Source organism: Petromyzon marinus, chromosome 39, assembly GCF_048934315.1.
Source record: "Petromyzon marinus isolate PM22_M1 ecotype Great Lakes invasive population chromosome 39, UKy_Petmar_22M1.pri1.0, whole genome shotgun sequence".
Taxonomy (NCBI): domain Eukaryota; kingdom Metazoa; phylum Chordata; class Hyperoartia; order Petromyzontiformes; family Petromyzontidae; genus Petromyzon; species Petromyzon marinus.
Genome location: NC_133705.1, coordinates 16164776 through 16184825, shown reverse-complemented (window position 1 = coordinate 16184825; position 20050 = coordinate 16164776). Strand labels below are relative to the sequence as shown.

The 20050-nt window shown below is 48.5% G+C and overlaps 1 protein-coding gene across 7 annotated transcripts in view; it reads right to left on the bottom strand.

Annotated features, from left to right (window-relative positions):
• ACOT7 (acyl-CoA thioesterase 7) overlaps positions 1-20050 on the bottom strand; it is a 99496-nt gene that overhangs the window by 6461 nt on the left and 72985 nt on the right. For all 7 annotated transcript variants that reach the window (XM_032968212.2, XM_076072950.1, XM_076072952.1 and 4 more), the window contains one exon: positions 13189-13391. In XM_032968212.2, coding sequence (XP_032824103.1) covers positions 13189-13391 — 203 coding nt within the window. The remainder of the gene's footprint in view (positions 1-13188; positions 13392-20050) is intronic.

Sequence of the window (20050 nt, the reverse complement as noted above, 5' to 3'; positions counted from 1 at the left end):
TTTCCATGTAAGGGGGAGAACGTACGTACGTACATACGCGTGTCGTGTGAGTCTCTAAACACGATGGCAGCTTTGTATAAATATCCGTCTGCGCGTCACGATGTTAACACTACTTTGTTATGGCCCACTTTGGCTAATCTAGTTGGCTCAGCCCGATGACAAATTGACTTAATAGCACAAAATGAATCACCGACCCACCCACCCCGGCCCCAGCGATGGCGCACACCATCACGACTCAGCATCCCGATCCCATCTTTAATATGTGGGCTTTCGCGAGCAATGTTACGATTCCTAATTCCCTTCTTTCGGGTTAGATCGTTGTGAAGGTGTGTTATGTAATTTTTTTTTTAAACTGCAACTCTCTGCTACCCGACAATGTGATTTGATCGGCTCTGTGCAGGGTTACAGTAACAAAAATAAATACATTACACTTACATGATCTGACCCAAAAAACACTGATTACGAATCCTGATTCAAATTGAAAATATAATTGTTTTATATATCGATTTTCCGATCTCGTTTGTAGTATTTGCTACTTTTTTACTTAATAAATTGCCCCATTCACTCGAATCGGCCGAATATGCGTGGCAATTTGCTTACACTGTGCAAACAAATGTAATCGATTCTCGCAAGTGGAATCGGATCCATACATCGGTGAGTTGCAACCCTGTGAAACTGTGGGCGTAACAATGCATACATTTTTCTTGGTCATGTAGAAGGGAAATAATATTTAATATATCCCTTCTACATGACTTTACCAAAAGAACCAAGAATACGAATCCCTGCAGTCACGAAAGCTTTAAATAGAAATGCATACATTCCTCAATATTGATTCTTAAGCTCATGATAACACACATCAAGTCACATGCTGCAAGAATCGAAAAAATAATTAATCAATAACACCGCGTTATTGACGTACTAGGCGATATATTCTTGGTTCTTTCGGTAAAGTCAGGTAGAAGGGAAACAATAAAAAAATAAAAATATAAAACAATAAAATTCTCACGACGTTTCGACTGCAACACAAGCAACCATCATCAGGTGTGAAAACCACAGAAAGATAATTTTATTGTTTTATATTTTTATTATTTTATTGTTTCCCTTATACGTGACTTTACCGAAAGAACCAATAATATGAATCCCTGCAGTCACGAAAGCTTTAAATAAAAAAATTAATAGGCGATGTTTCTTGCAGGGGCACTTATGCATAGCACATAAATTCAAGTGCACATTTATTTAGCATTCATGAGCTATGAAGATGGGCTATTGCCCTAAAACAGACATGGGCAAAGTACGGCCCCCGGGCCGTATACGGCCCGTAGAGCTTTTTAATCCGGCCCGCCGAACTTGTCCAAATATTATTAATAAATTAAATTTTACCTTTCTCCTGTAAAGCCCCCATTTCCCCATTAGATGGCGGACTTTGACCGGGAGTTACGACATGTTTTGTATTGTTCATGTTCGTGCAATTTGTTAAATTGCCTTGCAAATAAATGCTTTGCTACCTGTTAAAGGCCAAATACTTTCATGTAATGATTTTTACATGTCATTTACATTAGTTCACACAAACACTCCATCCATCTGTTCCTGGCCCGACTCCTCTGTCAAATTTTAGAACCCATTGTGGCCCGGGAGACAAAAAATTTGCCCACCCCTGCCCTAAAACGTCACCCATTCGACAGATTTTTCATTTTGAGGCCACACTCCAGAGTCTCTTGACGAACGTGGTCAGTTTTGTTTGCAAGTTGTGCTTGTGCCCCGCTGCCAACACAGCAGCATCACCAAATAATTTGCAAGAATCGGATGTTTGCGATTCCTATGACACCACGGGATCTCACGGGTTTATATCAACGCTGCAGTGGCTGAAGACGCTAGCTCGTTGGTTAAGTTAGTGCCACTCTGTTTTGTAATCATTCCCCGTTTTCTTCCAAATGTCTCTCTCAGTGGCGTGTCCTGAGACAGTCGCTCAACCCATTTACACGATGGCACAGCAGCGTATCACACCGTGCTGCTACACAACGGGCCCCATGAAACCACACTTCCCAGAAACTATTTCCGAAATACCTTCCGGTTAAATTTTTTTGTCCACATTAGGAGTGCTGCAATTTCTTTGCGCTCTGCCATAGATATATAAATATTTCACATGACCGTAAATCTCTATTTTTTCATTCCTGTAAATAGATTGTTTAAAAACGAATTTATTATGTTTTTCTGTGTGTGCATGTACAGTGAGGGAAAAAAGTATTTGATCCCCTGCTGATTTTGTACGTTTGCCCACTGACAAAGAAATGATCAGTCTATAATTTTAATGGTAGGTTTATTTGAACAGTGAGAGACAGAATAACAACAAAAAAATCCAGAAAAACGCATATCAAAAATGTTATAAATTGATTTGCATTTTAATGAGGGAATAAGTATTTGATCCCTCTGCAAAACATGACTTAGTACATGGTGGCAAACCCCTTGTTGGCAATCACAGAGATCAGACGTTTCTTGTAGTTGGCCACCAGGTTTGCACACATCTCAGGAGGGATTTTGTCCCACTCCTCTTTGCAAATCTTCTCCAAGTCATTAAGGTTTCGAGGCTGACGTTTGGCAACTCGAACCTTCAGCTCCTTCCACAGATTTTCTATGGGATTAAGGTCTGGAGACTGGCTAGGCCACTCCAGGACCTTAATGTGCTTCTTCTTGAGCCACTTCTTTGTTGCCTTGGCCGTGTGTTTTGGGTCATTGTCATGCTGAAATACTCATCCACGACCCATTTTCAATGCCCTGGCTGAGGGAAGGAGGTTCTCACCCAAGATTTGACAGTACATGACCCTGTCCATCGCCCTTTGATGCGGTGAAGTTGTCCTGTCCCCTTAACAGAAAAACACCCCCAAAGCATAATGTTTACACCTCCATGTTTGACGGTGGGGATGGTCTTCTTGGGGTCATAGGTAGCATTCCTCCTCCTCCAAACACGGCGAGTTGAGTTGATGCCAAAGAGCTCCATTTTGGTCTCAACTGACCACAACACTTTCACCCAGTTGTCCTCTGAATCATTTAGATGTTCATTGGCAAACTTCAGACGGGCATGTATGTGTTTTCTTGAGTAGGGGGACCTTGTGGGCGCTGCAGGATTTCAGTCCTTCACGGCGTAGTATGTTACCAATTGTTTTCTTGGTGACTATGGTCCCAGCTGCCTTGAGATCATTGACAAGATCCTCCCGTGTAGTTCTGGGCTGATTCCTCACCGTTCTCATGATTATTGCAACTCCACGAGGTGAGATCTTGCATGGAGCCCCAGGCGAGGGAGATTGATAGTTCTTTTGTGTTTCTTCCATTTGCGAATAATCGCACCAACTGTTGTCACCTTCTCACCAAGCTGCTTGGCAATGGTTTTGTAGCCCATTCCAGCCTTGTATAGGTCTACAATCTTGTCCCTGACATCCTTGGAGAGCTCTTTGGTCTTGGCCATGGTGGAGAGTTTGGAATCTGATTGATTGCTTCTGTGGACAGGTGTCTTTTATACAGGTAACAAGCTGAGATTAGGAGCACTCCCTTTAATAGTGTTCTTTTAATCTCAGCTCGTTACCTGTATAAAAGACACCTGGGAGCCAGAAATCTTTCTGATTGAGAGGGGGTCAAATACTTATTTCCCTCATTAAAATGCAAATCAATTTATAACATTTTTTACATGCGTTTTTCTGGATTTTCTTGTTGTTATTCTGTCTCTCACTGTTCAAATAAACCTATCATTAAAATTATAGCCTGATCATTTCTTTGTCAGTGGGCAAACGTACAAAATCAGCAGAGGATCAAATACTTTTTTCCCTCACTGTATGTGCATGCAATCATCCACACCTCCAATTATTACGGTTGGCAATTTACGGTGCAAATGCAGTTCACACACATACATCGGCGACTGCTTTGAAACCACCAACCCAGCACACTGGAAACCCCGGTTAAATCACAGTCGGAACCTGGTTTCTATCCAGAATCTCAGCGGCGGCATCTCGGACCCTGTGAGTCAACCGGTCACCGTGACTTGACGAAACTTTTTAAAGGGTACAGACACTCCAGACTGCAGTGGGAGGAGGGGGGGTGGGCATAAAATAGTAGACACGCTGCAAGGACGCTGAGCTCCTCAGCGGAAGCCTTAGGGAGTCAAGTGGCAGGAGCCGTTAACGCAAGACAGAGGAGCTGCTGCCAAGGGGTCAGCGCCATAAATTCAGAGGCTAGGCGACCTCGATTTTTTCGTCGCCGCGTGCCCGCAACGGCCAACGGGAACCGCTCCGAAAGGTCACGCTTGCCCGAGAAGCCGGAGGGAACGTGGCAGACGAAAGACCAGGCATGACCGGAGCAGACGTTAGAGAGGGACCGCCAAGTTGCCTCGGAGGGGATCTCGGAGCAGACCTTGGTAGGCTTTACAGAGCGACTATCGGTCACTTGCCGATCTCCTTCCGGGCAGGCGCACACGAGTACTTTCTTATGCACATGCTTTACGTTTGTTTATTTGTAATAGATCTGTTGGAATAGGCAAGAGTGCCCAAGAGGCAAAAACTTGTTTTTTTTTCAAGTGGCCAGGCAGAGTAAATTAAGCCAGATCATATTGAGAGGCAGTGGGATTTTATCCAAGACAAACTTCAACGCCCAAAGAACGGGCAGTACCGTTGTGAAAATGCCATGCCTGAGATTATACTTTTGTCTACGGGGCAGGCTCAGACTACCGAGAACCACTGCCAGTTACCTTCCTCCCGACTGCTGAGTTTCCATGCGTAACGACCTCATCATCATCACCATCATAGGGCCTCTTTCCCCAAGCCCACGCAACATGAAGCTTCGTCACCTTCAATTATTTTTACCGAGCATTTCTCACGCGCCCCGTGGTCTCGCCTGGTTGCTCGCAACTCGCGCCCGTCCCGCGGTACGCAGTCTCGGCGTTCCGATAACCCCGGATTCGACGGGGCGGCGCAGGTATTTTCAAAACGCCGGAAACTCAACGAATGCCGAACAGAGAATAACACCGACCCGGAAAGAGATCGGGATGGATTTGGTGTGCATAGAGGTTCTGGTGCCGGTTTTTCCAACCGCTCTTGATGGGGGGGGGGGGGGGGGGACCCCCCGTTTTGGAAAGTTCGCCAATACACTCGAACCTGGCCCCAAGTGCGAGCGTGGCTAAAAGGCACAGCGCTGCTACTGCTCGCTCACGCCGCTGCTGGCGGAAGAGGCCTCAGCGTGAGGCTCTCTGAAGCCCCTTTCTTTCCACGCTGGCCCGGCGTCTTGATAAAATGCAGGAGTGCCCACACACTTGACTCCACCACGAGCGACCGACCTGCCTGCCGACCGCCTAACTACTGCACCAATTTATTTTTTACCGCTGGCTCGACATTGGTGGCGGTGCGGGTGGAGCAATAAAAAACTGCTGCCGGGAGATTGAATTTAACCGGCGAGCACGACGCTGCAAATTGAGTGTGCTCACCGTTACGGCACGCTGGCACGTGCACCAGCGCATAATAGGCCATTAACACACGTGGGCGGAAGAACAGATGCCTGAAAACGGCTTGGCAAGCAGAGAGCTCTGGGTCTTGAAACTCTCCTGTCTACTGTTCCACTGAACACGGTTAATGCTGCCTTTACTTGCCGAGCGCAATCTGCGTGTGCGAGTGCGTTGTGTAAACTGCAATGCCTTGCGCGGGAAGGCTTAGCAGGGTGACCCGAGCCTGAGCCGTCGGTTGGTTCCAGCATGGTGTCCAAGCCGCTCGTGTGTTTGTTGTGTGGGGAGCGGTGGGCACAGTAGTCAGCGCAATGATCTGTGTTACCAACCAGGTGACCCGAGGTCGCTTTCCTCTCACGGTCAACACCAGTGATAATTATCTGAACTGGTCCTAGGCCTCCCCTAGGTAGACTCAAGCCTCAAGTGAGTACCCGGTACAGCGTGTAAACATCGCCACTGGGGAAACAAAGGCGTGGTGCTGGCCACCCAACCTCTCATGTAATGTGCGGTCCTTCATAGGTTTTCGTTAACAGCTTATCTTATCTTACTCCTCTTCGCTCCCTGTGGAGCATAAGGCCGTAACAAGCCCATGCCATGCCGGATGGTCTTTAGCAGCTTTCTCTGTTTCACTCCAAGACAGGCCCACCATGATCTTTAGTTGGTCTTGAACGGTGCCGTCGCCAGGTGCTCTACGGCCTGCCCCGTGGTCTCTTCCCTTGTGGTGTCCACCGTAGGGCAGTGTTCGCTATGGACTCGGGTTCCATTCTCAGCACACGTCCCAGCCACCCGAGTCTTCTCTCGGTTATGTCCCCCCGCGTGACGCATCTTCAGTTGGTCTTGATGTACAGGTCCCGGTTTGAAATCTTGTTTGGCCAGAAGATGCGACAGATTTTCCTCCAACTTTAAATATTGTACAGTAACACTGATTTTACAATTGGCTAGACTTTCGGATGTTTATCAGTTGGAATACGGTGTGTCTTGCCTTGTTAGGCCTAGACTTGATGTCTTTTGAGGTGGAATTATGACAGCGCCAAGGTATATACAACTCTCAACCTGTCCCAGTCGTTTTCCCTTGATTGCTGTATGTTGTTGTTGCTGTGTTGATTTTCATTCCTTGGGTCTTTTCTACATGTACCTGGAGGCCTAGTTGGTCAGCACACTGGCTCAACCGAGTTGTTTTCTCCTGCATATGGGTTTGTTGAGAAGAGAGCAGAGCTATGTCATCTGCGAAATCAACACAAGATCTTCGAGCACTGAGAAGGGGCTCCACTGGCTTCCCATCTTGCGTGGTGGTGCATCTCATAACCCAGTCAATGGCAACTGGGAAGAGAATTGGTAAAAGGATGCAATCCTTGGCGTGCTCCTGACGTGACGGGGAACCGGTCTGATGAGGTAGGTAACAGCACTTGCCCCAGAAGTCTGTTAAGGCTATCGGGGCGATCTTGGTCTTTTGTGTGCCAGCGTGTCTTTCATCGCTCGGAGTGTTTCAACTTGGGTGCCAACCGCCCGTCGGGTTATAACGTGGAGCCACGGCCAAACGAGGCCCTAATTGGGTCACAAACTACAGGGAGCAACGCGGCTACGTTCTGTGGGACACATCGGCTCTCTCGTCCGCTGCACGTGCGCACGCAGAAACGAAGAGACGCGACGGCTGGCGTTTGTTGCGCCGCAGTTAACGACCTCGGCAAGAATTTATCCGCCCGGAAAAACTCAACAAAGTGCGACGTTTCCGTCAGTTTGTTCCACTTCACCGTCAACTGGTCTCTGGCCGTCGAGTACCGCAGCAGAGCCAAGCACCGTAAATTCGGCTTTGAATGCGGTAATTATTAAATATGGGTCTATTGTAATGCGATATATATAAAAATAAACCCTCTTGTTAGTAATGCCGACAGTGAATAGAACTGATGTACTGCGATAAAGATCACGAGTTATGTTACATCTTTTCTTGTCTCTCTCGATTTATAATTTGTCTCCCAAATAGCTGGTGAGAAATTCTTCCGGATATTTCACACTTGAGCTAACCACCAATGCCCCCCCCCCACCCCAACCCCTGCATGTCACGTCCACGTTCATTCATCACTCGGGCAGGCGCGGTGGGAATTAAAGATTCCTGGCCGAGCGTTGTGAGTCCCCGACTTGGGGACATTTTTTTTTTCAAATAAATAAACGGCAACTCCGTAAAAAACGAAAAAAAAATCTTAATTAACGGAGGAGGGACCGGTGGTAAAGCAACGGCGCTCCCGTAAGCAGGCCTCGTCCGTCCACCATCGTCACTCCAAGCGATAGCCCTCACTGCTCCTCAACAGTAACCGTGATGTCACAATCGCGTCCCGATTATTAACACATTTGCACAGAACGTGAGCAAATTGCCTCACATTTTTCGTCAATTCAAACTAAAGCGAAATTTTTTTTTGGTATGTGGGGTAGGGGGCCGTCTCCTACCCGCCCCCCCTGTCTCACACACACACACAGTGTGGTATTGCTAAAACAGATAAAAAGATTCAATGTGTACCGGTTCAATCGTTCAATAAATAAACAACAGCGGCCTTTGTTGTTCTCATTCTGAGCCATGGCGACATACCCAGGCTCAATATAGACTCCACAAGGGAGAGGCAACAACAGACCATGTGGGTTGTAAGTGTCCATTAGCGGTCACGAGATTGGGGGGGTGGAGGGGGGCTGGAGGGGGCGTGGGGGAAAAGGGGGGGGGCGTGGGGGAAAAGGGGGGGGGCGTGGGGGAAAAGGGGGGGGGCGTGGGGGAAAAGGGGGGGCTCGAGACTATTGCTATAACTTGACAGTCCAGGTGTGTGATTCGCTAATGGGACTTTCCTTTGAGACTGCGCAGTTGAGAAAACACTCCGCACGGAGATGCGCGGAGATAAACATCGAGGCCGAGGTGAAGCAAATCGCAGCGAGTTTGTAACGGAGGGAGAACAGTTTGTTGTAATCAAGGAGATTAAAACAAACGTGGCGGTTAATTAAAATAAGACTTATGAAACTAACTGCACAAGCACTATAATTCACGATTGAAATGTTGTTTTTGTTATTACGCGAATTTATTTAGATTCAAACGAAGAAATCTGACTTTTAACGTCTTCGTCTTTCCGTGAAGATTACAGAATCAGCTCGCCGATCACGAGTTGCAAAACATCATCCGAGACACCCGAGTCAGGAATCGAACCCAGGTTCCTTCTTGTTGCGAGGAACGTGTGTCGTCACTGCGCCACCGTTTCCACCCTTGTAAAACTACCTCCTTTGAAGTGGAGTTCTAAGTCACAGCATGCCGTGGAATGCATCACTTTAATCTCGCATTATAATAAACGATGCTGTAAAAATCCCTGTTTGTTGTGAGATCAATACTGACCTTTCGTGACTCGCAATTTTTTTTTATCCAAGTGCCTGACCTCGTGCTGCCATTGGCACGGCTCTCATGGCAGTGCCCAGAATATTATCCTCCATTCTCTTCCGCCCTTCGAAGGTCATTCTCACGGCCCATCACCTCCACCACCACCATCAACATCACCGCCGGCCATGATCTATCCACGGCTGGCCTCCCCCACTTCTCCGTCGCCTCCCGTCGTTGATACAGACGCCACGCGGTCCCGTCTCGCTCCTGCACGCGCGAGCAGAGCGCGTTGCCGCTCCGTCTCCACGCTGGCCGTCCTCCCCAGCGCGTTTCCCTCCTTGGGCTGCCGTTCCCCCGTAACCAGGCCTCTCCGTCGGCCATCGTCTCTCCAAGCGACGGCCCCACTACTTGCTGCTCCTCGACAGTGACCGTGATTTCATCATCACGTTAGATTATTCACAAATTTGCACGTAACAACATTTTGACTTTCTAATTGAGCTGAAATTTCCTCTCATTTTGCCTATTCGATATAACGCGGATATCAGTTGGTCTGTGTTCGGAACTTTTTTTTAAACTGGACTGCTACTGGCAATGCCAAAATGTCAGGAGGCAAGGAAACCATTTGGAAATCTCACAGAGCAGTGTCAGGGGACGACTCTTTCACAGCGCTTCTCTGAAAACAAAGCCTTCAGCGGCCACCTTATCCAGCAGCGGATCGACAAAGGGATGTAAATTAATTTTAGTTTTAAGAAGGGGATGGTGTTCGGAGAACCCCTGGCGTGCGCGTGGGAAGGTGCGTCAAGAGCGGTATCGCAGTCGTTAGCACGCTGCGCTACAAACCCGGTGACCCGACTTCGATTCCCGCTTATGACCAACCAGTCCTGGGGGCTTCCTGTCGGTCGACTCAATGTAGCTGATGAGATGTGCAAATATCACCTCTTGGGAGACAAAGAGTGTGGTGTTGGGCACCCTCTCCCTCGTGTGCCGTGTCGGCCTTCATAGGTGCTACTCACGAACAGCACTTGTACCAACAGTCCGTTAAGGCTAATCGGGGGATCTTCGTCTTTGGGAAGGTGCGTTGCACGTGTCTTAGCGACACCACCTTTTTTATAAAAATCCACACGTTAACCTCGCACCAGAATGGTGGGGGGGGGGGGGGAATCAACGAATTCAGCGGTGAGCTTGAGTTTTGTTGAGATTGACTGTGATTGGGCACCACTGCAAAAGCTGCAGGGGGATGGCAGCTGCATCGCCACAAAATCATTTGATTCCAACCAGATTGGCTACTGGGTGTGCACATCGGCCGCGATTTGGTACCGTTTCACAACAGAAACAAACAAAAAAAACGGCCAATGTGTGGGAGGGAGAAAATATAAATCCAAACGGGGAATTTTGTTACTCGATGGGAAATCCTATATCCATATTCGGCTTCCAACATTTCCGAGGCTGCTCTCTCGATCAATGGAAAGAGACACAAAAGCCCTGGGGCTCGGGAGAGCGAGAGACTCGCTTCTCACATCTCATCTCCCACGGGGGACGTGCAGCCAGAGTAAAAATAACCCAAACTCGCCGGGTTCTGCACCCTTCAATTGCAATCGCGCTCGATGTGATCATCGCTGCCTCTTCGTTTGTAACGCCGCTGCCGCTGCCGCCACGGTGGCGGCAGCGGCAATAAGAAGAAGGGAATTACGATCATTATCGCGCACCGCAGCAACGGGCAAATTGGTTGCGTTGGGCTAAATTGTGGGTGACTGCCGGCTTTTATAGCTCCCCCCTCGAGAGGGTGGGGTGGGAGTGTGGGGGATGGGCCCAACGGAAGGAGATCCCTTCTCCTGCAGCGATCGAGTGGCCAGAAGCAGACCTCGCCCTGCAACCGCCCTTCACCTTGACGTTTTCGTTTAGGGAACGCCGCTATTCACACCAACGGCGCTGACGCAGCAGGACGGCGGTGGCGACGGCGTTCGTACGCCGGATGCACCGGCGAATATAATTACGTTATTTGTCGAGCGATTGTTCGACCGCCGTTCTGCTTCTGACTCTAGGTTGAGCAATAGTTGATTTTATTCCGCGTAATCTATTACGATTTTTTGAGAGGGGGCGTGATTTGACCTGGACAGCGGGCAAAATGTTTAGCGGAGCAATTGGTTGGCTGCGATTGCTCGCTCGTGGCGCCTGTTGACGCACGTCCGAATTACGATATTTTCCATTGCTAATGTATTTAAATGAATGTTTGTCTGTCATACCACTTGTGACTCCAACACCAACACACGAGCATCACAACGATTGTGCACACGGTTGCCTTCCTGGGTACACGGCTATGCTGGTGCGATGACACTGCACCTAGTGCTAGAGCAAGTTCATGCATATTATTAAAAGATGATGAGAATGATGCATGCCATCCACTGCGACGGCACTTGTGTTCCAACACTTAGGGAGGTGAAATCGGTGGATCACAATGAGATCATAATGCGAGACAGTACAGCAAGTAATTATATTCTTTGGGTCTTTCGGTAAAGTCACGTAGACAAGTTCAAAGAAAATAACAAAAAATTACCACGTTTCGATCGCAACACAAGCGGTCGTCATCAGGAAAAGCTTTAAGTCGAGATTTACAGCAAGTAAGTTGTGTATTCATACTCATTAAGGACGAGGCCAAATATTCAATTGCGATGGCCTGGATGAATATCAAAATTAGGTTGGCTGTACCGAGCCACGGTGTGATAGACAATTCCAAATTGTAAAGCCTTACTAAAAATACGCTACGGACAAAGTCACTGTCGCTTTGTTAAATAGATGTGTGAGAATAAAAATAACACTGGCGCATGGCCTTAAACAGCTGTTCTTCATAAACATAGCTCCTGTGTTCTATTTTAAAGCGTATCCCTCGCTCACATCAGCTGTGAATGCTGCTGTGCTGTTGTGTGCTCAATACATGACTGAAAGCATTAAAAACACTTGCTGTACATAAAGATATTATAAAATCAATATGTTTATCATGCTTGTGGCATGAGTTTGCTGGGGAAATCAGGAGTCCTAAAACTGAATAATTTTTTGGTTTGTTAAATGCACTCACGGCCATGACTACATCCAGACTGTTAAGAAGGGCGAGCGGGCTCGGGCAGGACGTGTCGCCCCTGAAGGGGAAGGTGGACGACGGTCAACAACAAACACGGAGCGGACAGCCAAGGAACGGAAGACACCTGAGAGGATGTCCGCCGATGAGATGGAGCGATGAATTCAGTTCATGTGTTGGCGCTCGGTGAATCGGTGCTCGGTCGATTGTTGCATCGTGGGCTCGTGAGAGGTGGCGATGGCGGTTTTTTGAAGAGGCCTTCATCCAGCAATGGATTGACCGCGGCCGATGACAAATGCAGTGGCTTGCAGGGGGGTTATGTGAACCCACCGTATACAGCACGGGTGAATAAAAAAAACACAATGCTTAAGATACACACAGACCTACGAACGTATTAGGATAATTAAAACGACAACTTGAAACCCTGCGCCGCCGCCGCCGCCGCACAGTCTACACTCCCCACTCTCGGAGAGAGAGAACGACTCGGAGGTGCCGGGATGAACCACAGACGAGCGTGAAAGGTGGCAGCCACGCGGTGAGCCGGCGCCAATAACATAATCACCCATGCTCTATGGTCCTCTACATATTAAGCACGTGGAGAGAACCCACGCGTGAGAGGGGGAAACACTCAATCACATACATACACAACAGGTGGAGCCCACACATTTTGGGCGTACCGTCTTCTCCTGGGCAAGCCAGGGTATTATGGCACCCCCTCGACGCCGCGATTACAGGCCACGTGCGTGGTCACCACCGCCGCCGCCCGTCAGAATCAATATCAACCGACGATTCCATTCTTGCACGCGCCACTCGGTTCGAGCTTTCGCTAACGAAGTCAACCCGGACCGCGTTCATCAGACTCCATGACTTTTTTTCGAAACCCTCCATCATCGACCTCGTAAAAACGCTCGCCGGGGCATCCTTCCCCCCCCCCCCCACATATATATAAGCTGTTAGCCCCCCCTCCCCCCCCACATATATAAGCTGTTAGCCCCCCCCTCCCCCTCCCACCGATGGAAGACCCCGCTCAGGGTGAGCACTGAGCATTCCTCTTCCCACCTTATAGACAACGGCCAAACGTAGAAGATCCCCCCCCAACTCCCCCCCCCCGCCCCGCCACCAGGGTGTTTCTGTCCCCCTCCCCAGGCACCACCGACGCGTTGTACCGGGGCTTGCGTGCCAAAAAAAAAAAAAGGGGGATGAACAAAAAGGTAAAACGCTCGCCGGGGATTCATAAACACCGATGGGCTTGGCCTCGCCGGGGGGAGCCGCCCCGGTCCAACCCCTCACCTTGAGCTGCGGTACACCGAGGGGCTTGCCGTCCTTGGCGAGCGACACGTAGGTGAAGTAGGCGCTGACGGCACACACGCGCTCCGCCTCGGCCTCCTCCTCGCTGCCGTCCCCCAGCAGCGCGTTGGCCTCCACGCCCACCTCGATCTCCATCGACTTGGCGCTCGTGAACGTCAGGCGGCCCGTCACCGTCAGTATGCTGCCTGCTCGACAACGGTACACAGGACACGGGGGGGGGGGGGGGGGGCGGGGGGGGAGGGGGGGGGCGGCAGGCCGTCGATGCATCTTTTCTGTTCAACACGTAGCCTTCTGCCGACCGATATTATCCACAAAAGTTAGATCGCGTATATATATAGGCGTGTCGTTAAACACGCCGCCACCACCCGACACGGCCAATTAGGAAGGGTTTGTCACGTAACCAAGATGTACCAATTAGCTACTACATTGGCACACCGCTGTGTTGGAGAGTAAACCCACAACATTTACAATTCGAGTACTAAATTGCAATTGTAAATGTCTCTCCCAACTACAGGAGGCCCTGGACTGGATCAGGTAATCGTCACTGGTGTTGGTGGCCGTGAGCGGGAATCTAACCCAGGTAGCCGGGTTCGCAGTGCAGTGCGCTAACCACTGCGCCACCGCTCCCCCACGGTAGACAACGAAGCACAAACACACAAAACCTCGCTCACTCCTGGCACAGGACCCTGCAGTGACAGCCACGACCGAGCGTGCGCTAAAATTATAAACAGCGCTGCCAACGTTTCAAACATTCTGCCTTTTGTCTCCCCAGTGCTGACGTTTACATGTTTCGACCAAATTCTAAGCAAGGCCCCGGAATGGTTCAACAGATTCGTCGGCGATGTTAACCGTGGCTGGGAATCGAATCCACAAGCAGCCACGTACGTACACACACAGGCACGTGCACACGCACGGATTCGCACAGGTAAATAAGTATCACGGACAGGCACGTGCGTACGCTTGTTTCAATATCGACGCGAGCTCTAAATTTAAACCCTCGGTTAAATACAACCCCGAAATAGGCCAGCAATAGCTGGCCTATTTCGATGACACGAGCGTCATCGATCGGCACGGCGGTGGCGGACGTGATGAGGTTGAGTGGTCATTGCTCTTCCCCCACCCGCCCTCCCCCCCCGCCCCCCCTCCCCCACGGTCCAATCCATCGATTCACAAGGAAGATTCATGATCCGAGCCGCGTGCGATCTTTAGCGATTGCTCCTGAAGAGCTCTCTTAATCAGCGGCTTGCCCGCCGGGTCTTAATTAACGCTTTCCTCCGACGAGGGTTTAGCGGAGTCCATAGTTGAAACGGCACGATTGCGGTAAACGGCGGAGGCTGCCGCGCGACTGTGAACGTGGGATGACTGAGACGACGTTTAGTCACCGCCTGCGATAGCAATGGGCAGCGATGTTATGGTTTTCAGGTTTTTTTTTTAAACCGAAATCTGACAAGATTTTGCACGATGATGTAATTCTTTGTTTGAGCGAGATCCGTCATGTTCGATATTGTCCAATAAAACGCCAGTTACTCAAGAATATCATCTGCCACATAAGTACATTGCTCGCACATGTCACTGTTTTCATTTTCAAGATCGCTGAGGAAATGATGAATAATTTTTGTAGCAAATTAGATCTGGCATGACTCGATAGAAAACGTAACTTTTCTTGCAAGCTCTTACGGTTACCAATGATCAACCTTGGTTTTACACTGCTTTCGTACTGTACAAATAATTGTTTATCTTGTATTTGCCTCCAAATGTCCCAGGACACAGAGCTCAACGAGTATTATAAGGGTTACCTACTCATCTATAAGGGTTACCTACTCATCTATAAGGGTTACCTACTCATCTATAAGGGTTACCTACTCATCTATAAGGGTTACCTACTCATCTATAAGGGTTACCTACTCATCTATAAGGGTTACCTACTCATCTATAAGGGTTACCTACTCATCTATAAGGGTTACCGACTCATCTATAAGGGTTACCTACTCATCTATAAGTGTTACCTACTCATCTATAAGGGTTACCTACTCATCTATAAGGGTTACCTACTCATCTATAAGGGTTAACTACTCATCTATAAGGGTTACCTACTCATCTATAAGGGTTACCTACTCATCTATGAGGGTTACCTACTCATCTACCCACCTGCCAAACCTTACGACCTTCCTGTCTCCCCACCTGCATACTTACTGTACCTCTCTGCTACCTGCACACCTACCTACTTGACAATCTCTCCACCTACAGTGAGGGAAAAAAAGTATTTGATCCCCTGCTGATTTTGTACGTTTGCCCACTGAGAAAGAAATGATCAGTCTATAATTTTAATAATAGGTTTATTTGAACAGTGAGAGACAGAATAACAACAAAAAAATCCAGAAAAAACGCATGTCAAAAATGTTATAAATTGATTTGCATTTTAATGAGAGAAATAAGTATTTGACCCCCTCTCAATCAGAAAGATTTCTGGCTCCCAGGTGCCTTTTATACAGGTAACGAGCTGAGATTAAGAGAACACTCTTAAAGGGAGTGCTCCTAATCTCAGCTTGTTACCTGTATAAAAGACACCTGTCCACAGAAGCAATCAATCAGATTCCAAACTCTCCACCATGGCAAAGACCAAAGAGCTATCCAAGGATGTCAGGGACAATATTGTAGACCTACACAAGGCTGGAATGGGCTACAAGGCCATTGCCAATCAGCTTGGTGAGAAGGTGACAACAGTTGGTGCGATTATTCGCAAGTGGAAGAAACACAAAAGAACTGTCAATCTCCCTCGGCCTGGGGCTCCATGCAAGATCTCACCTCGTGGAGATGCAATGATCATGAGAACGGTGAGGAATTAGCCCAGAACTACACGGGAGGATCTTGTCAATGATCTCAAGGCAGCTGGGACCATAGTCACCAAGAAAACAATTGGTAACACACTACGCCGTGAAGGACTGAAATCCTGCAGTGCCCGCAAGGTCCGCCTGCTCAAGAAAGCACATATACATGCCCGTCTGAAGTTTGCCAATGCACATCTGCATGATTCAGAGGACAACTGGGTGAAAGTGTTGTGGTCAGATGAGACCAAAATGGAGCTCTTTGGCATCAACTCAACTCGTCGTGTTTGGAGGAGGAGGAATGCTGCCTATGACCCCAAGAACACCATCCCCACCGTCAAACATGGAGGTGGAAACATTATGCTTTGGGGGTGTTTTTCTGCTAAGGGGACAGGCCAACTTCACCGCATCAAAGGGACGATGGACGGGGGCATGTACCGTCAAATCTTGGGTGAGAACCTCCTTCCCTCAGCCACGGCATTGAAAATGGGTCGTGGATGGGTATTCCAGCATGACAATGACCCAAAGCACACGGCCAAGGCAACAAAGCAGTGGCTCAAGAAGAAGCACATTAAGGTCCTGGAGTGGCCTGGCCAGTCTCCAGACCTTAATCCCATAGAAAATCTGTGGAGGGAGCTGAAGGTTCGAGTTGCCAAATGTCAGCCTCGAAACCTTAATGACTTTGAGAAGATCTGCAAAGAGAAGTGGGACAAAAATCACTCCTGAGATGTGTGCAAACCTGGTGGCCAACTACAAGAAACGTCTGACCTCTGTGATTGCCAACAAGGGTTTTGCCACCAAGTACTAAGTCATGTTTTGCAGAGGGGTCAAATACTTATTTCCCTCATTAAAATGCAAATCAATTTATAAAATTTTTGACATGCGTTTTTCTGAATTTTGTTGTTGTATTTTGTCTCTCACTGTTCAATTAAACCTACCATTAAAATTATAGACTGATCATTTCTTTGTCAGTGGGCAAACGTACAAAATCAGCAGGGGATCAAATACTTTTTTCCCTCACTGTACCCAGATGTCTGGCGACCGGCCCACTCTCCGAACCAGCGAACATACCTACCTGCTTGCATACCGACTTACCCATACACCTATGACCTGCTTGAATAGCTTTCTAAGTATCCACCTACCTACCCATCTCTACTTGCCAACCCAGCTGCCTACCATCCCAGCTGCCTGCCTACCCGGCTTTGTAAAATATACCTGACATTGACGTACATCTGCAATCCATCTGACAATGTAATACACATCACAAGAGATTAAATCAAGAGCTCAAGTGTCAATATGTAGTCACATTATTTGGTGATGCTGCTATATTTGCAGTGGTGGACAGGCACAATTAACAACAACAGAACTCAACACATTCGTCAATAACAACACTGTGTGAGACCTTAAAAGAAAGGCGACATTTGGGGCAATGGCCTTCTTTACAGTGCGTACATTTATGCACGCATTAAGCATTTGTGCGATGCTAAAGAGCCATTTGCCCGAAACGTCGTCTATTAAATACATTTCCTTTTGAGGACACGCAGTGTTATGGACGAACAGTGGCGAGATGTTATCTCCCTCGCCTGGTATACAGGAGGTCGTGGGTTCAATCCCATCCCTGATGCCTGCTGCTGCTGTATATTTGGAGTTTGCGAGTCTCTTGTCCGGTGGTCGCGTGGATTTTTCTCCGGGTCCTCCAATTTTTCCCTTCGCATTTAAAACTTGCGTTGGGAGTATTTGGATGTTCCAAATTTCCACGTGATAAGCCACTTCGTTGAGCTATCATTTGTGATAGCCAGGATGCTTTTGAAAAAGAGTTATATAGGCTCAGTGGGCCTACACTGTTAAAACATTTAGAATTTGCCCGCTGCTTGTTTTCGGCAGTCGCCTCTTTTAAACTCTTTGGTTCTTTTGGTGAAGTCACGTACATAGAAAATTAATAGATCACGACGTTTCGATCGCAACACAAGCAATCGTCATCAGGTGAAACAAACACAGCAGGAAAACGTCAGCAGTTCTCCTGCTGTGTTTGTTTCACCTGATGACGGTTGCTTGTGTTGCGATCGAGACGTCGTGATCTATTAATTTTCTACCTACGTGACTTTACCGAAAGAACCATCCTGCAGTCACGAAAGCTTCAAATCAAGATTCACCTCTTTTATTTATCGGCAGTGGCGGCGGTGCCCACGGAGAGGGTGGTGGGCGCGGTGCCAGCTCATGAACGTGCCCAACGCAGCGCCAGCGGAATGATGCCCCCACCGCCGCCGACAGCTCGATGGCTGGCTCATTGGCAGCAGCGGTGGCTTTTAAAATCAAACGCTGCCCACTCTCATAATCCTGGGCCCTGTGGCTTAGTGGGATAAAATATTTTTTTTAAACCTTGAAAAAAGGTAATTTCTAAGCCAATTTTTACGCCGAAAAAAAAACCTCAGTGTTTTATTGTCTTTTTTTTACGCGCATGAATAGTCAACAGATTTTCATGAGTCGCTTCTTCTTCGAAACTGGATATTCCTAGGCTTTTGTTTGTTTATAGTCAGGAGTGTGGGTCTTTTGAGATGGATTTCTTTTGTAAGCGAGGCATCCAGCGATTGAATGCAATCTCTTTCGAGGCCATAACAAATGAGAACACAGCTAGAACCAATATCAGTGAAATAAAACAAAATGTGCAAGGGAAGCCCCTATTCAGCAAACAGGCAATAACCTGACGCATTAAACAAGTAAACCGCTCATTGCGTTAAAGGATAATAGGCAATTATTTAAATGCAACGGCCTGCAAATGTAACCTTTTAAATTGAACATACTTCTTGGGGGACACTGCCACACCACCAGTATTTGCCTGCATTAACATTTTTTAAAAGCAATTACATCGATGGCTGAGCATATATATATATTTTTAAAGAATCTGCCCCCAAAGTTGAAGCGTTGTCGCTGTGCACGCTCCCCTTGGCGCCATAGCGTCTGTGGGGTTCAGGCAGCCGCGGGCAGCTCTTGATGGGCTCCCACCTGCCTCTAAATAAAGGCCGCATCGACACCTCGGATTCGGGGACACGAGCGGAGCTGCAAATAAGCGCGGAGAATGGAATTAATTGGAAATGGAAGGGGGGGGGGGCACCCTGTGTCTGCTGACTATCCTCGCTGCATCGTGTCAACACCACCCACCCTGCACCCCCCCACTCACCCCCACCGCCGCCCCCCGCCACGATGTGCGAAGAAAACTTCTGCCGTCACGTCCGAGTGGGCGAGCGCAAAAAAAAAATGCATTCGCTTGTTTTTCGCCTTCAATATAAAACTCATTTGCCCTTTGCTACCGTCAGCAGCTGATGGGGGGGGGGGGGAGCGGGGGGGGGGGTTCCCATTTTCGTACCTCTGACACGGCCGCAAATTCTGGTGCGGCGCCTGCCGCTATTTATAGGAGCGCCGGCTCGCAGCCCCCAGCCCGGTGGGGGCCCCCAGCCGGCTCCCCAGTCGATGGCGCCGCGCCGTGCCTCATCCTCTGCCGTGCCTCCTCTTCCGTTGCCGAGCCTCGCCGTTTCCCGGCATAGTTCCGTTTTAGTCTTAAAAACTAAAATTTTACATTTTTTTTAACCAGGTAAGGCCCGCCGAGCTGTATGGCTCTTTTTCAGAAGCGCACCTCCCCATCACAAACGATAGCTCAACTTAGTGGCTTTTCATTTATAGCAGTAGTCAAATACTCTAAACGCGTGATGGTGGTTCTAAATGTGGAGGGGAAAACCGGAGGACCCGGAGAAAAATCCAATCTCAGGAAACGTTTGAAATGTAAATCATTCGTTGGGGTTTAATCGCGAGTGGGTTTGCGTGCAGGTGAGAGGTGGATTATCAATATCGCGGGATCACGAGATGCGGTGGCAGCAGCTTAGCGAGGCAATCATCCAGCAGTGGATTGACCGTGGCTGATGATGAATTCTGAGTGGCCAACACCTCGAATGTTCACCTTGCCCAGGCGTAATAAGAATGCACCACAGATTCCGCCCACCCCCACATATTCGTTGTTACTTTTA